At 34.6% G+C, this 20,185-nt stretch overlaps 1 protein-coding gene across 1 annotated transcript in view; it reads left to right on the top strand.

The window, feature by feature from the left end:
- LOC144962735 (E3 ubiquitin-protein ligase TRIM9-like) overlaps positions 1-20,185 on the top strand; it is a 269,597-nt gene that overhangs the window by 68,226 nt on the left and 181,186 nt on the right. The window contains exons 3-4 of the mRNA XM_078895941.1: positions 14,506-14,601; positions 17,932-18,165. Of these exons, the coding sequence (XP_078752067.1) occupies positions 14,506-14,601; positions 17,932-18,165 (330 nt within the window). The remainder of the gene's footprint in view (positions 1-14,505; positions 14,602-17,931; positions 18,166-20,185) is intronic.

Here is a 20,185-nt window from a genome sequence, read left to right as displayed (position 1 = left end):
TTTATGTATTTATTCCTTTTACTTATATATTTATCAATTTAAAAGTGATTTACTTTTTTTTTCCCACACTGTCTTTAATCTATTTTCCTCTCCTTGTACCTCATTAAAATCTTCTTAAAATTATAGAAGGAGATGAGTGCATAGCTGTAATGGTCACTGTAGGGAATTACAGATCTGCCTACTTGAAATTTCAGAAACTCATAGTTTCCAAGGGAAAAAAATAAGAAGAAAAGTCACCATAAAAATAGCTTTGTAAATTATAATTTGCCCTCTACATGTTCAAAAAATGCTCAAAAAAGTACTAAGTATAGGTTCTCTGGAATGGCACTTTCCTTTTCAATAAGATTTATTTAGTCTAAGACACATTTGAATTTCTGCAGCCGGAGCCAACAATTCGTCATTCTACGAATTGTTCGTAGTACTAGGCAGGTCTGTAATTAGCCCTCATGGTTTGTGAAATTTGTGAAGAGTACTAATAATGTAAACAATCGTAATCAGTTCATAATCCGTTATCGCTCAAAAGGAAACTCTAGTCTTAGTGCTTTTAGAATGATCCAATTCTTTCTTTCGTGTTTCGTTTAATTTACACTTGTGCGTTCATTTTTATTTTTAAATTAAAAAAAAATAAATCTCTCTTCGAAGCTTAGAAGTTAAATCCTTATGACATACACACACACACACACACACACACACACACGCGCGCGCGCGCGCGTGCGTGCATTTTCACACATAATCACACAAACGACCATTACACGGGAACCCAAACACACACACACACAGATAAACACCCACACACTCACACACATGCACACACTCACAATCCTCATTTTCATTTTCACCGAGTAAATCAACTGGACAGGCCGTAATCGGGTGACTGGCAGTCTCCCAATCCCGATACCAAATCTGCTGTTGAAAAGCGTCATTTAAAAGGGAGATTCTCTGCAAACATTACAAGATGTTGACATCATCAACCCGTAAGAGATTTCATTCTAAGGACAATTATAGTTTATTTTGAGTTGGATGTCAACTTCATTCCTTCTTTATACCCCCCCCCCCCCAAATACAATTTAAAAATCGGCTTAGGGTGGATGTCGTTTCTAAAATAGAGTCTTTATTTGTATTCCCCAAAGACCTCAACATTCTAGGATGGTTCCTGCATAAAGTAGTTTTAAAAAAAATTCTTTATATTTTAATAGATTAAAATTTATTTAGCTAAAAATGGAGCATATAAATCCGTTGTTTGATACACTGAAAAAAAAAATAAAGTAAACAAAAACTTGCGCTATAGGTTGTGCTGTTGTCGTCATTTTTGTCGATGATTGATTGTCTCTTCATTCCGCCATTTTCAGTCTTTCACAAAATTATAGATTCCATTTCAAGATATTCAAACAACCAGGTCTTTAATTCAGACTTTGGGATCAGACATAATTATATTCATACAAGAAATCCGACGCACGATGTTCATGTCTCCCTTTAATTCAAGATATTAAGCCTGTTATTATATATGACACAAAACACTGTGGAGGTTTTGAAAAGCTGTGAGGTGAATTAGAAAGCCTTAAAATATTTTTTCCTCTTCAAATTGTTTGTTGTTGTTTTTGTTGTTGTTTTGTTTATATTTTAGGCTATAAGATTTAAATCACTGAATCTGGCATGGGGAGGAGGAGGTATGGAAAGTATCGAGACATACAGGATTTTGTTGATTTATAGATTGTAAATGTGCAAATTGATTGATTCATATTTTTCAAATGTTTATACATTGCCACCATTGCCTTGAAAATGAAAGGAAGACTGCCGTATTTCTGGAAAACTCGCATTTAAAAATTTGGCCAAGAAGCTCGTCCCTCAAATATTTTGAGGGTTATTTAAATCGATCGATATTTAAAGGACGAGTTTTCTGGCCAAATTTTTAGATACAAGTTTTTCCAGAGTACGGCTGTTGACTGGTTAAAGTGGGCTGAAATTCAATACACGTGGCTTCAGTTCATGACCCAGAGATCTGAATCAAATGAAGGGAGGGCAATGGGCATTAAATTACCCGATTGTTTTAGAAGTGACCACCCAGATCACACCAATAACAATAAATTGATATTTAGCACCGGTGCGGTCACTGAAAATGGCCGGTTTAGTCTCGGCATATGGACGGTTCCAGTACAAATTATGGCCGGCACCAGTCACGGTTTACGGTCGTAATAGATCAGAACAGGCGGTCGTTCGGCCTCATCCGCCTAACCCGCCGGTTGTAGGTCGGTCGGTGGTTAAGTCTATTTCACGAGGCCGTCATCTGACCAGATGTGTGCCGTGACTATAAACCTAAACCATTTAACGACCTCTATGTCCATGGCCATATCCTGCGTCCCTGAGTTTGATTTTTCCAGAAATCTCAATATTATATTATAGACTGGTTGGACGAATGAATGACTTTGCCATGGTAGCAAGCTCCAATGAAATTTCCTATTTTGTTTATCATCTGGTTCTGTACTTTTCTAAATATAAAAATGAAGGATCCACATTCAAGCCCCTTTAATGAGGTTTTTGATACTACTTACTCCTTGACATTTATTGAACTTATCTGGAACTTTCCTTCCAATTAGAAAAAAAATAATGAGTGGTTATACTGTATGTTTTTTTTGTTTTTTTTTTGTATGTTTAAAAAAATAATAATTTTAAAAGGGGTTTTACGGTGTTAGCACACTTTCAGGTTATTTCCGTGCCAGAAAAAAGGAAGATGATAGGGGAAAAGGGGTACTTTAACCTACTCATGTTCAATACTGTAATAATATAATATTAGTGCCAACATACTGTGTGTATTTTTTTTATTGAGGCCAGGAAATTGGACTATCTCGGTCGATCCATCGGTTTGGGAACTGTTCATTAAAAAAAAACTCCCTCACATTTAAACACCACTGAGGGGGAGCTCTATCCTATTGGGAAAAGATGTTAGGTTCAAGATAATCAAATTGAGGGACTCCGTATGATTCTAACATGGCCAGATAGTTATTCATGTAGTCAAAAAAAAAACAAAAAAAAAAAAAAAAAAAAAAAAAAAAAAAAAAAAAAAGGACGGACCGCTCTTTCCCTGGTTACTTCACACCTGACATTGAGTTTTGATGAGTTGCGACGACACTTGATAACTTCATTTGGTTTTTGTTTCCTCCATTGTCGAACATTGTGTTTGTGTACATGCTCTGATACGTAAAAGGTTGCTTCATCTGAGAAGACAATGTTTTCAGTGATTTGAGAATCATGTTGGACAAAGCCAAAATAAATTACGATTTATGCCAAAATTACTGATGTCTAACTCAGCTACCAAAGGGCCCACAGTGTAAAACCTCATTCAATAAAAACTTGAATAAATTCTGTACATATATGTCAAAAACCGTTTGATGAAATCTTACATAGCTCTCGAGTTATTCAAATCTTAAATGTGCCAACGATTAAAAGAAAAAACAACACACACTGTATTTTATTTTGCCATTTGTTGAATAGATTATAAACGCAGATATCGGTTTGAATAAAGTTTATCAGCTTTCTCCCTGAATAATATTAAATTTAGGCCTATACAATGTCGTAAGTCTTGGCCTCCGGTTTTATAAATTTACCCTAAGTATGGAAACATGTTGGACATATATTTAAATTGCATTTTTATTGAGATCATGTTCCTCATTTAAATAAATTAGTCTAAAATACAGTCGTATAATGAACAGGTGGGTACGTAACCAATTCTTTGTCTTCCGCATACATACGATCCCACGTCTACATTCTGTCCAAAGGGGAGTTAATCATTGTTATAGTCTTTTTTTTAAAAACGGCAATGGAACCTATGATACATTATAATTCTATTGCGACGCAGTCCTAAAGTGATTTACACATGTTTTGGAATAGAATCAACGAATATTTTATTGTAATATGTGAAGGAAATATATTGGATTATGTGAAATTAAAATTACCCGACGTTGATTTATCTGCAGTCTCTACGTCCAATACGTTAGGGATAGATATAAATATGGGAGTAACTTTGTGATGTCATCATTATTATCATATAAATTATTCATTCAGTCACATTCCGTTAATCCATCGGGCAGACAACCTATCAGATAAACCATACAATATCAGCTGTTGAGCATATCCATTACAGAATTATTTCTAACCGTATCACGTATTCCCCGTGATAAAGAGTTTATATACGGCGAAATATCAACATGTACTTTGGTGAAAAGTGATACATAATATTGATAACTCCCGCATTGAAGTGTGATGCGTATCAGATCGTGTGTGAGATAGAATGGGTTGTATAGTGATGCAGAGGCGGGGGGGGGGGGGGGGTCACGGAGATGTTTAAAATAGATAGATAGATAGATAGATAGATAGATAGATAGATAGATAGATAGATAGATAGATAAGTAGAAAGACAGCTAGCGATATAATAGGTAGTTGGATAGGTAGATTAGTAGATATATACATAAAACGATAGATCGATAAATATATGCCTAGATTAGTCGATTGATAGATGTATAAATAGAAAAGATTGAATGGTCATATATTGAGAATATAAGTAATTCTTCTCCTGATCGACACTTGTTGAAAATATCCAACGACCTACCTGGGGATTACGATAAATTTGAACAGAAATAGATGATATTTTCTGCGAACACGACAAAACCACCCGCGATATTGTTTTGATATCATGCTGATTACTAAGCCTAGTTAATCTTTCATAAATTTGAACAACGATTCTTCTCGCATAATCGCATAGGATCGCACGATTGTTATCTCTACTTTTATTTGTAAAAAAAAAATAAAGTGTTGGCACTTTAACCGTAACATTGAAGAAAGGAAGAAAAATAAAAAGCCTCACGTATAATGAACATGATATAATAATAATGATGTTGATGATGATGATGATGATGATGATGAAAATATTAATAATAGTAATAGTAATAAAATGATGATGATAATAATAGTAATAAATAATAATAATAATAACAATAATAATAATAATAATAATAATAATAATAATAATAATAATATCAATAATAATAATAATAATAATAATAATAATAATAATAATAATATCAATAATAATAATGATAATAATGATGATAATAATTAATAATATAATGATAATAATAATATAAATAATAATCATGATAATATAATAATAGTAATAATATAATGATAATAATAATGATAATAATAATAATAATAATAATAATAATAATAATAATAATAATAATAATAATAAATAATAATAATAGTAATGATGATGATGATGATGATGATGATGATGATGATGATGATGATGATGATGATGATGATATGATGATAATGTTCTTTATTAGTAATTTTCTCGTCCTCATCACCCAGTTACTATTTTAACCATACTTCCATTATTTCTCTCGTCCACATTTATTTCATAACAAAAGATGTCTCGTTTCCATTTCTCCCCCTTTTTTTTCCAATTCCATTGTGTAATTTTTTCATCATAAAGTAATAGTAAAAGGGGAGGAAAAGAAGAGAAAAACCCCAAGCTGATTTGTGACATTATTATAACGTGTTATTTTAACACCAATGGAAAGGTCGGATCAATAATGTATTAGATTTTTTTGTGTCTCGTAGTTTCTGCTTGTCAGACACGTAAGTAGAGTTTTTTTTTTCTTCTGTAGACCAAAGGCATAGGAAATGGTTGGAAGACATCATTCAAATATTATGTGGAGCAAAACTTTGTTGTTGCCGATAGCGACCTTGAGACGTGTCAGTCAGAATAGGATTCAATAGTTTGATGTCACGTCCGCCCAGCAACCAGCAGCTTGGTTCTAAACAAAGAAAATATGTACTGCTTATTCTTCATGCTGATCAGAATGTATAAAATTCAAAACATGATCTCTTTTATAATGATTTCTTCCTCTGGATACACTTTTATGCTCGTCGGAGAAGTATTTCATAAGGGCGTCCGCCATTGTTCCGATAGTTTAGAACCAGTTACTAAGTTACTATGCGTCATTACAAGGGAAGTGACGTCACGATTGTTGAACCCTATTGGAAGACTATAAAGAATTAATTTTATCTACTGCAGAGTCATGAATCAATAAAATATTATATTGTATAGATCATATCTGGAACGAAATTGACGCCACTCAGCTCTTTGTCATTGTTTTAAACCATTTTATGAGTAGTTCTCACTAAATTGTATTAATCAGACTATAGATGCTATGCTCTTGGCTAAGAAACTCACAACTTTGTCATCCGGGAATATAGCGGACCAACACACAAAACTATGTGTAACCTTTAATTGAACGTTTATAGTCTGATGAATACAGTTTAGTGAGAATTACTCATAAAAATTAATGGAAAAAAACAAAACAAAACAAAAACAAACAAAAAATAAAAAAACAATAACAAAGACCCTAGTGACGTCAACTTTGTTCTGGACTATAAACGTTTAAGGTTTCACATATTTTTGTGTGTCTACTCTTATGACGGCTGAGAAGTGCGTGCTGTTTTTTTTTTTTGTTGTTGTTGAAAAGTAGATGGAACAACGTGCAAAAATTTCATCACGTGACCTTCAGACACCGGTGCTAGAGACCAACAAACCGGCTTATTTGTCACTAAATACCCCAAGGCCCAGGGATTTCACACAAAGAAATTCACGCCATACTCTCAATCAATATCATTATTATTATTTTCTTTTCCTTCTTTTTTCTTTATCTTCTTGTATTCCTGTTCTCCTTACTTTGATGTTCATATAAGAATTATCATTGTGATAGACAGGAGATAAAGGATATAGAAAAGTTTATTGAAAGATTTAAAAAAATAATTGAAAGATCAAATGACCAAAAAAAGTTAATAAAATTGAGATATAAAGGAAATAATTGCAACATTCAACTGTAACGACTAGCATAAATCACAGACGTTCAGATCATAAATTACTTATCCCTATTAACCCATCCACATTAATCTCTATCTTACGCTTAGAGAACACACATTTTTGGTCGGCAGATTTATTAATTCAAATATTGACAAGAATCGATTGACATGTGTCTATGAAGCACAACTTTTCTGGCCATGTATGGCTGTTTAGATGCTATCCGTTTTTTCAGTACCAAGAGAGCAGTCGCGCGGACTTTAAAGAGCTGTTACTGCTTGCTTGGTGAAATCGATCGGATAATATTGTAAGGTTGTCAGGCAGAATAGCATCAAATTGAACTCAATGTGAAAAAGATTTAGAGTTGAGAATGGAACAGGATTTCATCCCAGCTTCTGCAGCATTGAACGGAAAATATGAATAGCTTACTACCCATAGGATAGTAAGTATAATATAATATCTTTTCCAAATGTGATTTTAATAAATTTTAATATTGGTTGATATGATTCTCTTTTTCTTCTTCTTTTTCTGCTTCTCTTCTTCTTCTTCTTCTTCTTCTTCTTCTTCTTCTTCTTCTTCTTCTTCTTCTTCTTCTTCTTCTTCTTCTTCTTCTTCTTCTTCTTCTTTTTTATCTTCTATTACTACTTCTTTTTAGGCCACCCGTTCACGTCAAGGTGGACGATAAGGTCAGTAAATAACGGTACCAGTGTTGGACTGCAATAGAGGTACATAGTAAGCGATTTGTTATCAATAGAACATACAAATGCGCTTGATTTGTGTCTGATTGGGGTTATTGGCGGCACATAGGGGTCACATCTTTTGGGCGGGCGGGGATTTCCCCTCTCGGGTAAGATTTGCAAAAAGCAGGGTCTATGAATGTTTGTGAAAGCCATCTTGTGTTGGGTTGGAGGCTGAGGTCTTCGTGTGTGTTTTTTTTATCGAACTTGTGAGCAGGAACGTTCAGAATGCGCACGATTGTATTCAATTCTAAACGAAATGAAGCTCGTTTCATCCCACTAAAGTGATTAACTTATGTCTTATCGAAAGTATAAAAAGAAATGATCATCTGTTAGTATATAAATGATATAGACATTTGATCTTCCCGGGCCATAATACATTCCATCACACAACTTGCTGTCGATAGTTTCTTAACATCCCAGTAGAAGAAGAACACAAATCAATAGTATGATATGGCCAGTGTAGTTGTTTACGATTGCGTGGACTTAGTTGTCTGTTGTATCGATTATTCTTCTACAGTCGGAAGTTCTAAGGTGTGAACAAGATTCCATCGATGAACGGGTGACATACGGTGGTGTTGTTCATTCTTGTCACAGTATAAAGTTTTTGTCCTGACCGAAACGCTGAGACCGAACCATTTAATTTGATGATGGCTTTAACGTGCCAACTTTAGAATTACACAAAAAAAATGATGTGATATAAAACTTAGCAAATTATATAAGAATAAATTCAGTAGTAATAATATTATATATATGTATATTACAAAAAAACCCAAACAAAACAAACAAACAAACAAAAAAAAAACAACAAATAACAAAAACGAAAAACCCCCAACCCCCCCCCCAAAAAAAACAACAAAAAAAAAAACAACAAAAAAACAAAAAACAAACAAACAAAAAAAATCCCAAATCCCTAGGTTTATGAGTTTTTGGCCATTTAAATCGATATGGACATTTGAAGGACGGGTGGTGTCCACATTTTTGAATATGTGCTTTTTTCCCCTCTAGATTACGGCAGTTAACTGGTTAATATAATTTCTTTTCTTATTTCATTTTCATAAAAATAAGCTTAAACAAAAATAAACTCAGATCCAGTCAAATTCATTAGGGAAATTGTGACTGATTAAGTTAATGTATAAGGTATTCTAGATTGGCAGCAAAGATAAAATTCTTGAAAACCTTTCGATTCACACTTCTTTGTCCTATTGCCTCGGTCATCCAGACAAAACGACTTTTTACATTTTGGAAATAAAACTTGTACTCAATATTCAACCATCCGATTACAATGCCCTCCAATGAGCCAAAAAATCTCAAACCAGAAGCTTCTTTGACGGATTTTTCACAAGTTGGCGTTAGTGAATAAGTAGACATTTTTTTAAATGGTCAAAATTTCAAAAGGTGTTTTGTCAGTGTACTGCACAAGAATAGACGTTGTCTTGTACGCTTCCTCTTCTAATGACCACCAGAATCGATTGAAGGCAAGGCGATCTGAAATCCTGGTGATACATGTGAAGGACACATCCCAACACATTGGCTGTCCAGAATCGGCTACTAACGACCGAAAAAAATTGTCATTGACTATTCTGCCGTACTCTGGAAAAACCCATATTTGAAAATTTGGCCAGAAAACTCGTCCTTCAAATCTCAATCGATTTAAATGACCCTCATCTTGGCAAAAGTTCTCAATCTGGGACTTCGCGAAGTTCAAGGTTTGAGAGTTTTTGCCAAGACGAGGGTCATTTAAATCGATCGCGATTTGAAGGACAAGTTTTCTGGCCAATTTTTAAAATATGGGTTTTTCCAGAGTACGCAGAATGTACTGAAGTCTTGTTGAAACTCGCTAGGTTGTATTGGACTTCCTTTCCTTTGTTGTTGTTTTTGTGTCTTTTAACAAACAAAATCAAAACAAAACAAAACAAATAAACAAACAAACAAAGAAAAAACAAACCCCAAAACAATTCAATCTAGTACTTTTATAGAAAACAGACATTCAAAGATAATGAAATATAAGTTAAGCTATGTGGTGAAACTATAAGTTTAATAATGTTTAACTAGATTTCCGATCACTGACTGTACAATTTTATCCTTTCCATCCCTTTTATTTTTACAATTATTAATCAAAAGAAGAAGCATATGCTCATGCCTCAAAATTATAAAGAGTTTAAATAGACCTTTCTATTGATTAATAACACAATATGCTGCTTTGTTTACATAAAAAAGTTGTAAGGGACTTTTAACTTGACGGGCTGGAAAAACAATGAATGTGTTCCATGCAAGTACGAAGTTTATAGGTGGAGCGAAATTGTTGTCACTCAGCCCTTTGTAATTGTTTTTTTTAATGATTAGTTCTCACTAAATTCTATCAATCACACCATAAACGTTCAATGTCAAACTTAGTTTTGTGTGTTGATACGTTATATCCGGCTGGCGGATGTTGTGAGTATTTCACCTAAGCGTATGGTATCAATATTAAAGACAGAGATAAAAACCCCAAACAAATGCCGATCCACGACGAAACAATGTCTAAATATGAAATATTTAGAGGAGAAAACGATTAGCAAATTAGACGATCAGGTACATACATTCAAGTAAACCCGCATGAAAACAAATTAAGTAATGGTCATTAAGATATATAAACGATCACGAACCAATGAAATAAAAAAACCCCTTTAAAAGCCCACGTCGTATAAATCAACTAATGGATGCCTTTGTACTGGTACGAATAATATTTCAATTTGTTTTTGTTACAGTAAGTATCTCATGAAAGATTGTGCTTGTTTTATACCAATAACTAGACACATATGAATCTGTTGTTTTTTTTTCAGTAGGGGTAAACGCAGCGAGAATATCCTTAGTGGATGGACAAGGACGACAACAGAGTAAAACACTTATCGTAATTAAATAGTTAACTACCGCACTCAGGAAAACACGTATTTAAAATTTTGGCCAGAAAATTCTAACTTCAAACATCGATCGATTTAAATGATCCTCATCTTGGCAAAAATTCTTAAACCTGGGACCTCATTTTTTTTTTTTGCCAAGATGATGGCCATTTAAATCAATCGATATTTGAAGGACGATTTTTCTGGCTATATTTTTAAATACCTGTCTTTCCAGAGTGCGGCACTTCTTTGGTTAATGATCAATATGAAAGATAACATTATGGAATTAAAAAGTTCATATCAAGTAAGAATAGGAGGAAAAGAGGGTATTAACCCTTCAACGACCAGACGAGAATAGGTATATATTCTCTTTTAATTTATTTGGTCATTTACATCTTTTAATACTGGAGTTTTACAAACAGACAGTGATGGAGCAACATCAATTTAAATGGGCTGAGGAAAACAGAAAATATTCAGAAACGGACACCTCAGTTCAGCGAGCCAAATAGTATAGAAAACGCATTAGACACTTTCCCCAATTAATTGCAATGCGGTCAGAGCTTTATTCAAATTTACAGCTCTCTGATTGACAACGATAGGGTATTGTTTTATCATTATAATAATAAAGTATAAATCGAATACAGGTTAAAGGGTTAAATGAAATATGTACCAGTAGGTCGTAAAGAGCTCTCTTATTGAAAATGATAGGGCATTGTTATTATATCATTATAACAATAAAGTATAAATCGAATACAGGTTATAGGGTTCAATAAAATAATTACCAGTAGGTCGTTAAGAGTTGTTATGGGAAAAGGTAATTATTTGATCTCCGTCGGGTTTTATGCCTTTGCTTATTGTACCTTCATCAAAAAGAAATAAAACTTAATGAGCCTAATGTGTTGTTGCGATGTTTGGGCCGATTTCTCTCGTCATAAAATCTGGTCGACTATTTTTGAACTCTTGTTAACGTTGATTAGTAATCAAAATTGTATTATATTATCTACGTTTATGTTCAAAACTAGACGTACAATTAATTAATCGCACTAATCATTGGAGTTCGTTATAGACATTTTGACACTTTTATTTTTTGATGGAACATCCCAGGGTTTCTGTGTATGTTTTGCACTCGTTGTCTATAGAGAAGTGGCCGAGGGATTAAAAAAAAATATGCCTTTGAATCTTGGTTCGAATCTCAGTGAATGAAGTTTAATATGTAAGTCAGATACAGCCCAATATTCCTCATTAACACGTTTTTCTCTATAAGTAAAAATGAAAGCTTTAAAGGTGTGTAAAAGGTGAGAACGACGTGTACTTATATGTAGGTCTGATTACTTAAATTATTATGGGCTCCTGGTTTTTAATGGAAATACTCTCAAACCAACGGCAAAGATTGTCCATTACAACAATGTTGAAGCAAGCCCATAATTGCGTTCGGTTATCAGGCCTACTAATATAATATACCCATCTAGGGTGTGAGCCATAGGGTTATTTGGGGCAGTCATGAAAGACTCTCACGAACGTGTTGAAAATCTCATTATCTCCACGGAGATTCAAACCTTTTATCTTTTGACCCAAAGGTCAGTAACCTAACCTTTTGGTCTCCATCCTGTCCTCTACCGTGCTGTTGTACGTCTAAACCCTATCGATTCAAGCCATGCCGGCACGCAATCTGTTCACACTACCACGGACATTCCCAATGATCTCCATTGACTTTTTCCGTATTCCGGACATAGACAAGAAATAACCATGACCAACGTGGTATCAGTCTAAAGGCCTTTTACCATGTACAGTAAATCGTCATTTATATTACGGCAGTCTTTTCGCAAATTTAACAATGGTGGATATTGAATATAAGCTTCTCAAATGGTATGAGTGATAGTGGTTACTTCTATATGCTTTTTAAACAAATCAAATTCTCATCGTTTGTTCATTCCACTGATAAAGGCATAAACCGAAGCGTCCACACCACTTAAACCTGTCTATGTGGGTTAACAATTAACTTTATTATTGGGGTGTGGTTTCCGGTTTCCATTTATTAAAGACCGTGATATCCCAAAAAATATCACTTTTGACTACTATTTGACTTCATTATGCGTTACGTAGGCCTAATTCTTTTTTGAGAGTGGCTGAAAAGCAAATGAAACGGTATTACACGGTGACTGTTATCGGATCATGGAACTAAACCTTTAGTTGTTACTGGAACCCAAGGGACTACATCAACAATGACAAGAGCAGATGATAACTACCAGCAATAATAAATAAAGAGCTTTATTGTAAAGTGCTTTTGTAATGAGTACTCCTGTGGTTTCGTGACCTTCTGTCAGGTACTCATGGTGGTTTGCTTGATGACTTTTGATGGGATCTAAGGAATCATAGCATCTTACAGGACGTGTACGAGTGTACATGATATTATGTCAGTGAAGCTATGCAACCTTGAGTTATGATTCCGTATGCAAAATAAATAAATAAAAAAAAGAATAGAATTTTATGTGTGCCAAACTCTTGAAAGCTACGAGGTCATGAAGAGATCGATCTTTAAAGCTGGGAATCGATTACTCAACTTTTGATTTATGGGAACATGGTAGTGCAGAATTATCTGTCACATGTATAAATTGAATGGATATCAGTAAAAACAAAATCGGTACCTTAGTCGTTGCCCCCCCCCCCCCCCCCCCCTTTTCCATGAATTGGTCAAATTGCGCATCTCCCCCCCCCCTCTCCCCTGTTCTTTGGTCAAATTGCGCGCCTCCCTTTCTTTTTAAACCCCCCCCCCCCACCTCATCTATTGAAGTTATGCCCAAAAAGTGCAAACCTCCCCCACCCCTTTTTTTCTCTATATTTGATACGCTAGAGTACACATTTTCACAAAACCCGTTTGTTCAGTAAAACTTAATTTAGAAATGTGTGAATGCACCTTTAACCGCAGGAAAGTGTTGGCCATATTTTTAAAATTTCTTTTTTTTCTTTAGTCGCGTCTACTGTGATTTGTGTCATGTTTTGCCATTGTGTTTGAAGGTTTTGACACTGTTAATCACCTCTCTGTTTTCCTGGTCATGACTTGTCAGGGGTAAATAGGATTAGGTACTTGTATGTCACGAACTATGGACCCTTACTGCAGTGATGGGCAAACCTTATTTTATTTATTCATTTGGTTTTCTTTTTGTTATTATGCAAAAAAAAAAAAAAAAAAAAAAAAAAAAGAAAGAAAAAAAACCCAAAACAAAACAAACAAGTAACAAAAAACAAAAACCAACAATTCTTCCCCCCCCCCCTCCTCTCTCTCTCACACACACACACATACACAAACACACACACACACACACACACACACACACACACACACACACCACCCACTCTTCCTCTTTTCTCATTGCGTTTAAAAAGTTCTCATTCAATTTTCTCTTTTTCTCTTTGTGCATTTCTCACCCAAACCTTCAAAAGAAAAAGTACACAAAACAAAAGATAAAAAGAATCCTCGAGAATTCATCGAGCCCCCAACAACCTCGTAGTAGTGTGTGTTGAGAGGCCCAAGCCTCCACTGCAGGGAGTTTGGAGGGTTTCTACCCTGCCTCAATTTCGGACAGCTCTAACAATCCCTCGAGGCCATTTTACTTCCTTACTTTAGTTGGCCGGTATCGATGTTTTCTGTGGTTTTAAAATGACAAGAAAAGAAATTACCCACATCGGTTTTGTTTTTTTGGTTTTGTTTTCCCGTTTTTGGGTTGTTTTTTTTTTTTTTTTTTTTTTTTTTGCGTTCCGCTCTTTACAAGACACTCGCCCCATCTTTTCCCCCACCCTCCCGTTCTCAAATTCCTTCTCTATCCCACACATTTCACATTCATTTTTCTTGAAACATACTCTCTCTCTCTCTCTCCTCTCTCTCTCTCTCTCTCTCTCTCTATTTATCTGTATATTGCTGCTCCAATCTGTTTTCAAATGTTACGGTTCACTCTATATTTTAAATAACGAATATTTAATCGATGCTTTATTATAATTTTTTTTCTAAATCTATTTTTTCCAGAGTGAACTGTCTCAGAACTTACAGTCCTTATCCGAGAAAGCCAAGTCAGGCACAGAGTTCATACAGAGGTTGAAAAAGATGGCCGACAGTGTTAGTGTAAGTATTTTCTTTTATAAAGTCTTTTAATTATTATAATGACATTTTGACATCATCGTCACCCCACACATCACATTATAATATCATTGGACTTCATTGGAAATATTGGAAAAATATGTATATTGTTACTTTCGGACAGAAGTTCCAGGTTCGAGGTCCGCTCTGAGCGGGGCTTAGTTGAGTCCTTGGAAAAACTTCTTTACTCACAATCTCTCACCGTACTCAGATGTAAAATGAGTATCTGGTCATTAACAGTGTTTTCTCTTTTTGAAAAAAATGTAAAATCGCCTAACAGGCGTCATATCTCGCCCAACTCAGCTGAATGATTATAGACCTGTTGCTTTAACATCAATTATTATGAAATGTCTGGAAAAAATTATGAAAAGAGAGCTGTTGCAACTTATATATGACCAACACATACTTGATCCATATCAGTTTGCCTACCAACAAAATCTTAGTGTGGAAGACGCACTCCTCACAGTGATGCATTCAATATCAAATCACTTGGATGTTTCACCCGCCAACTACTGCCGAATCCTATACGTCGATTTTTCGTCTGCCTTTAATGCCATGAAAACCAACATATTAATCAGTAAACTGCATGCTCTAAACCTTCCCCATTACCTCATCAACTGGTATAACAACTTTCTCATCGATCGCCCCCAACATGTCAGAGTAGGCTCAAATATATCATCAGTAAAAACTCTTTCAAACGGATGCCCACAAGGGTGTGTAAGCTCACCTCTACTTTACATCCTCTATACAAACGATTGTGTGGCTAGCTTTGATAACTGCCAACTCATCAAGTATGCTGATGACACCGCAATACTCGGCCTGCTCAATGATTCCGTCTCCGAATTTAAATACACTGAGCAAGTTAGTAAATTCAGCAAATGGTGTGCCGATAACTGTCTAGAGCTCAATGTAACAAAAACAAAGGAACAACTGTTTGATCACAGAAAAATAGGGAAAAGAGCAAGACAAATAACAAAAATTAACAATCAGGCGGTTGAAACTGTTGAAACGTTTAAATACCTTGGTGTAATTATAGATAACAGTCTAAGATTTGAATCGCACACCAACAATGTCATCAAAAAATGTAACCAGCGCTTGTATATACTCAGAAAATTAAGGTCTTTCAATGTGAACAGAAAGACCATGATACAAATCTACAAGTCATTAATATTGAGTATCGTTTCGTTTGGCATCACAACGTGGTATGGAAGCTGTGGAACAAAAGAAAAATCCAAACTACATAGAACCCTCAGAGAGGCTTCAAAAATAATTAACACAGACCTTAGAAGCCTTGACACAACTTATATTAATGCAGTTGAGAAGAAATCTTTTAACATTATCAACGAAAAGAGGCATCCGCTGAACGAAAAATTCCAACTTCTGCGCTCCGGAAGACGGTATCTAGAAGCAAAATGTCGGACAAATCGACATAAGACAACCTTCATTCCAACCGCCATAAAATTAATTAACAAATCTTCTGTGGAAAAATGAGACAACCAATGAAAATAACGAGAAGCAGTGTCGTGAATCATCATCATCGACATTGCCGCCGTCGTTATCATCATCATCATCATCATCATCATCATTATTATCGTAGTCATCATCATCATCATCATCATCATCATCATCATCATCACAATTATTGCCATCTTCTTCTTAATATAAGACACTATATTTATAATATGGTTATCTGCTGTCCCAGCAAATATATCGTATCGTTCTATCTGTCTGTGTGTGTGTCTGTGTGTATGTATATATGTATGTATGTATGTATGTATGTATGAATGTAGGCATGCATATACGATGATATGCTGGTTTGTATGTATGTCTGCATGTATGTATGTATGTATATGTGTTTGTATGTACGCTCATTTCTTTTGTATACATGTGTAGAAACAATGTGCAAGCGTGTATGTTCGTGTATGGCTGTGTCTGTATTTGTAAATGTGTTGATGTTCATACCATGAACCAAACTGAGCATTGTTTACCTCACATGAATTGCCTTTAATTTGGACAATAAAGATTATTATTATTATTATATGTTAAGGGTTGCTGTTGGCTAGGGAGTCTTTGTAAAGCGTTTTGAGCACGTTTAGTGATATATAAATGCTCAATTATTAAAATATTGAATTAGACTCATCTTGGAGTTATATGAAAAGATATATTGTATCCCAATAATTGAATAAGGCAGAACTGATCTGCAAGGTGCGTGGTCACACTACTCGTATCACTGATTTAAAAAAAAAATAGTTGTAGTATGTTCAAATCCCGACGAAGAATCTCATAATGTCGATAACCTTTTGGCTTTATCAAATTAGTTTCTTTCTATAGTATAATAAATTTTAGTAAAACCGGGTAGCTAATTTTATCTATTAGAGCCACAAATCTCACGAAGCGGAACAATGGGTGAATCTACAGACTTATAAAAGACATAAATAATTGCTCATTCGTCATTTGAAAAGAGGACGCTCGTCGATTAAATACACTTTCCACCAAATCTAACAGACAAAGCTGCCAATCACTTGCTAGATAAACAGACCTTACATTACCTTACCTTAGTTCCTCTCGTGTCTTTGACACATTGGGTTTTCCAGATTCGCCATTCCTCCCTGTCCTCTGCTGCCATGTATGCCATAATGTCAGCTCCCCGGTTTAACTCTCTCCTTACCAGCCATTTTCAGGATTTTCCCCAAAGCTTCACACCCAACTAACAAAATAAAAAGATTTTCTTTGATCACTGAAACAATAGAATGAGTTCTTGCGATAAATAATTTATTTTACAAAACATGCTCTACAATACACTGTTCATTTTCTTTAAATTTTTATGGTGTATAAGAGCAAATGTGACGATTTTCCTGTGGTTGGTGAGCAGAGGGTTAAGGTCTTTCTCGACAGTTACTCTCCACGTCGTCTTTGTCATCCTCGTTTTCGTCTGATGTTATCCTTCTTTCATCCAAATGCTTGTTTTGGTGGGAGCAATCTTCTTTCATACGAGGGGACGTGTCGTAGCCAGCATGAGACGGCTTTGTTGGGTGGTGATCGTAACGACCTTCATTCCAGTTCTTTTTAGAATTTCAGTATTTGTTACGTGGTCAAAGTAACTGACATTAAGTATAGACTGAGGGGTCTGAAAATATATATCTAACTTTGCCTACATTCAAAACCGCCCAGATTGCTTGTGAGTGTGAGTCAAACGCTTTATCATTTGAGCCATCAAGAATCCAACGGTAACTCGTGTATGATATATTTAAATTGAAAGAACGTTGCGCTTTCAATATTGTTGTTTGATTATCAAACACCCATTATTAATTGCAGGGAAACTGTGCCGAATTTGAAAAGACGGTCGTCGCCCAATGTGACACTCTTATCGAAGTGATCAAACAGCGTAAAACAGAGTTACTGGAAAATGTACAAGAGGAGAAGGATATGAAAGTACGGTGCCTCAAGGAGCAGGTATCCGACTGCACCTCTTTATTACAAAGGACCACCGGATTGTTGCAGTTTTGTATTGAAGTCTTGAAAGAAAGTGACCCTTCATCTTTTCTTCAGGTAGGTAATATAATTTGTCTCCTCTCTCTCTCTCTCTCTCTCTCTCTCTCTCTCTCTCTCTCTCTCTCTCTCTCTCTCTCTCTCTCTCTCTCTCACTCTATCTCTCTCTTTATAAATTATATTCGTTTTTATCTCCATATAATCTATCTATCTTATCTACCGACCGATCTATCTATCTATCTATCTATCTATCTATCTATCTATCTATCTATCTATCTATCTATCTATCTATCTATCTATCTATCTATCTATCTATCTATCTATCTATCTATCTATCTATCTATCTATCGATCTACCTCAATTTATCTATCTATCTACTTATCTATTTCTTACCCCCCCCCCCCCACCGCTCCTCTTTCTATCTTTCTTTTTGCGCCTCTGCACTCTATTCTGTGTGCGCAGGCATTTGTTTTTTATTCACAGCTCAGATGTCAGAATTTCTTCTTAATTCGATCGCTGTAGAAACTGAAATAGAAATGAACATTGGGCATTGTACAATTCTTATGACGATTAAAATCTGAATTCATTATTTAAGAGCCAATTTAATGGTAAACCGATAAAAAGGTTTACAGAATTTCTCATATAAAAATCGAAATATTATGTCAACATCACAATGCAATTTTCACAACTGTCCAGGCGTAATATAAACAGTAGTTAGTCAATAATCATTAAATTTAATAATTAGATGGAGATTTTCTGCAAAACCATTGCCAAATTTTTTTGTTATCATCAGGGCCAGAAATTGTTACGTCATTAATACATGATTTAATTGAATGATCAGTAAGTTTTAAAACTGAAACTTTAAGACTTTTAAAACACAAGTTAGAGGGTCATATTTATCTATAGAATACATAGTAAATCATTTTCAAAAACCACAATAAAATAAATTGTTTTGTCATCGCACGGCATAATTGATCACAAAGACACACCGGTCCTTTTATCACAGAAATATTATCGGAAACCCAAAATAAGATCAATAAAGCAATACAACAACTTGTCCTATTACATCTTGCTTGAATTGACGTAAACTCTGAATTTGTTCAGTCGATTTTGTAGAATTATAAAGACGTCGTAATAATATTTGACGAGAATAGCGATACAGCCAAGCCTGTTGCGGTCTCTTATTATTGTTCCCGTGTTGTGGATCGAAAGGAAAAGCTTTTGTTTTCTAAAGCTGTGAGAAGCGTTCAGACAAAAGGGAGGAGGAATATATTCCAATCTAATCTATTAATCTTCGGTTAACGAGCTTTCGCAAAGTTTTGTTTTGGTTTTGTTTGTTTGTTTGTTTTGTTTTTAAAAACTAAGCTGTGTAACAATTTTTTTTTCAAATTAATTGCATTTTTAAAACAGAATAATTGATGTTGTTTATATTTTTGTTTTCATTCCTTTGGCATTAAATTAGAGATTTTAAAAGAAGATAGCGTTAATAAAAATAATATAGGGTGTTGGTTTGAAATAGACAATAGAGTTGTATACTGAACGTGGACAGTAGAGAAATACAATTTTTAAAAAAAGCCAAAACTAAACAAAAATAGGGAGAAAAAAACAAACAAACAACAGCAACATACAATAAGACAAACCCTCTCCCTCCCCACAAAAAACGAAAAACAAAAACAAACTAAATTATCAAAAAAAAACAAAACAACAACATAAAAAAACAACAACAAAAAAAAACACCCCAACCCCCCCCCCAAAAAAAAAGAGAAAACACACAAAAAACAAACAAACAAACAAAACAAAACCTCCCCCCCCCAAAAAAAAAAACAACAAACAAACAGACAACAAAACAAAACAAACCCCAACAAAACAAAACAAACCAATTATTATTAAACATTTTTCCAAGATATAGGTAGAGAAAGTTTCAGGTTTTAGTGTTTTTGACAAGACCAGTATCGTTTAAATCCATCGATAATTGAAGGACGAGTTTTCTGGCCAAATTACAAAAATATATTCTAGTTTTTATTATTTTTATACGGTAGAAATTTCTTTCAATTACGAAATGATAAATTACAAGTAAGAC

This window comes from Berghia stephanieae, chromosome 1, assembly GCF_034508935.2.
Source record: "Berghia stephanieae isolate SIO BIC M18660-M18661 chromosome 1, UCSD_Bste_1.3, whole genome shotgun sequence".
Lineage (NCBI taxonomy): Eukaryota > Metazoa > Mollusca > Gastropoda > Nudibranchia > Aeolidiidae > Berghia > Berghia stephanieae.
This window is presented reverse-complemented; position numbering and strand designations above follow the sequence as displayed.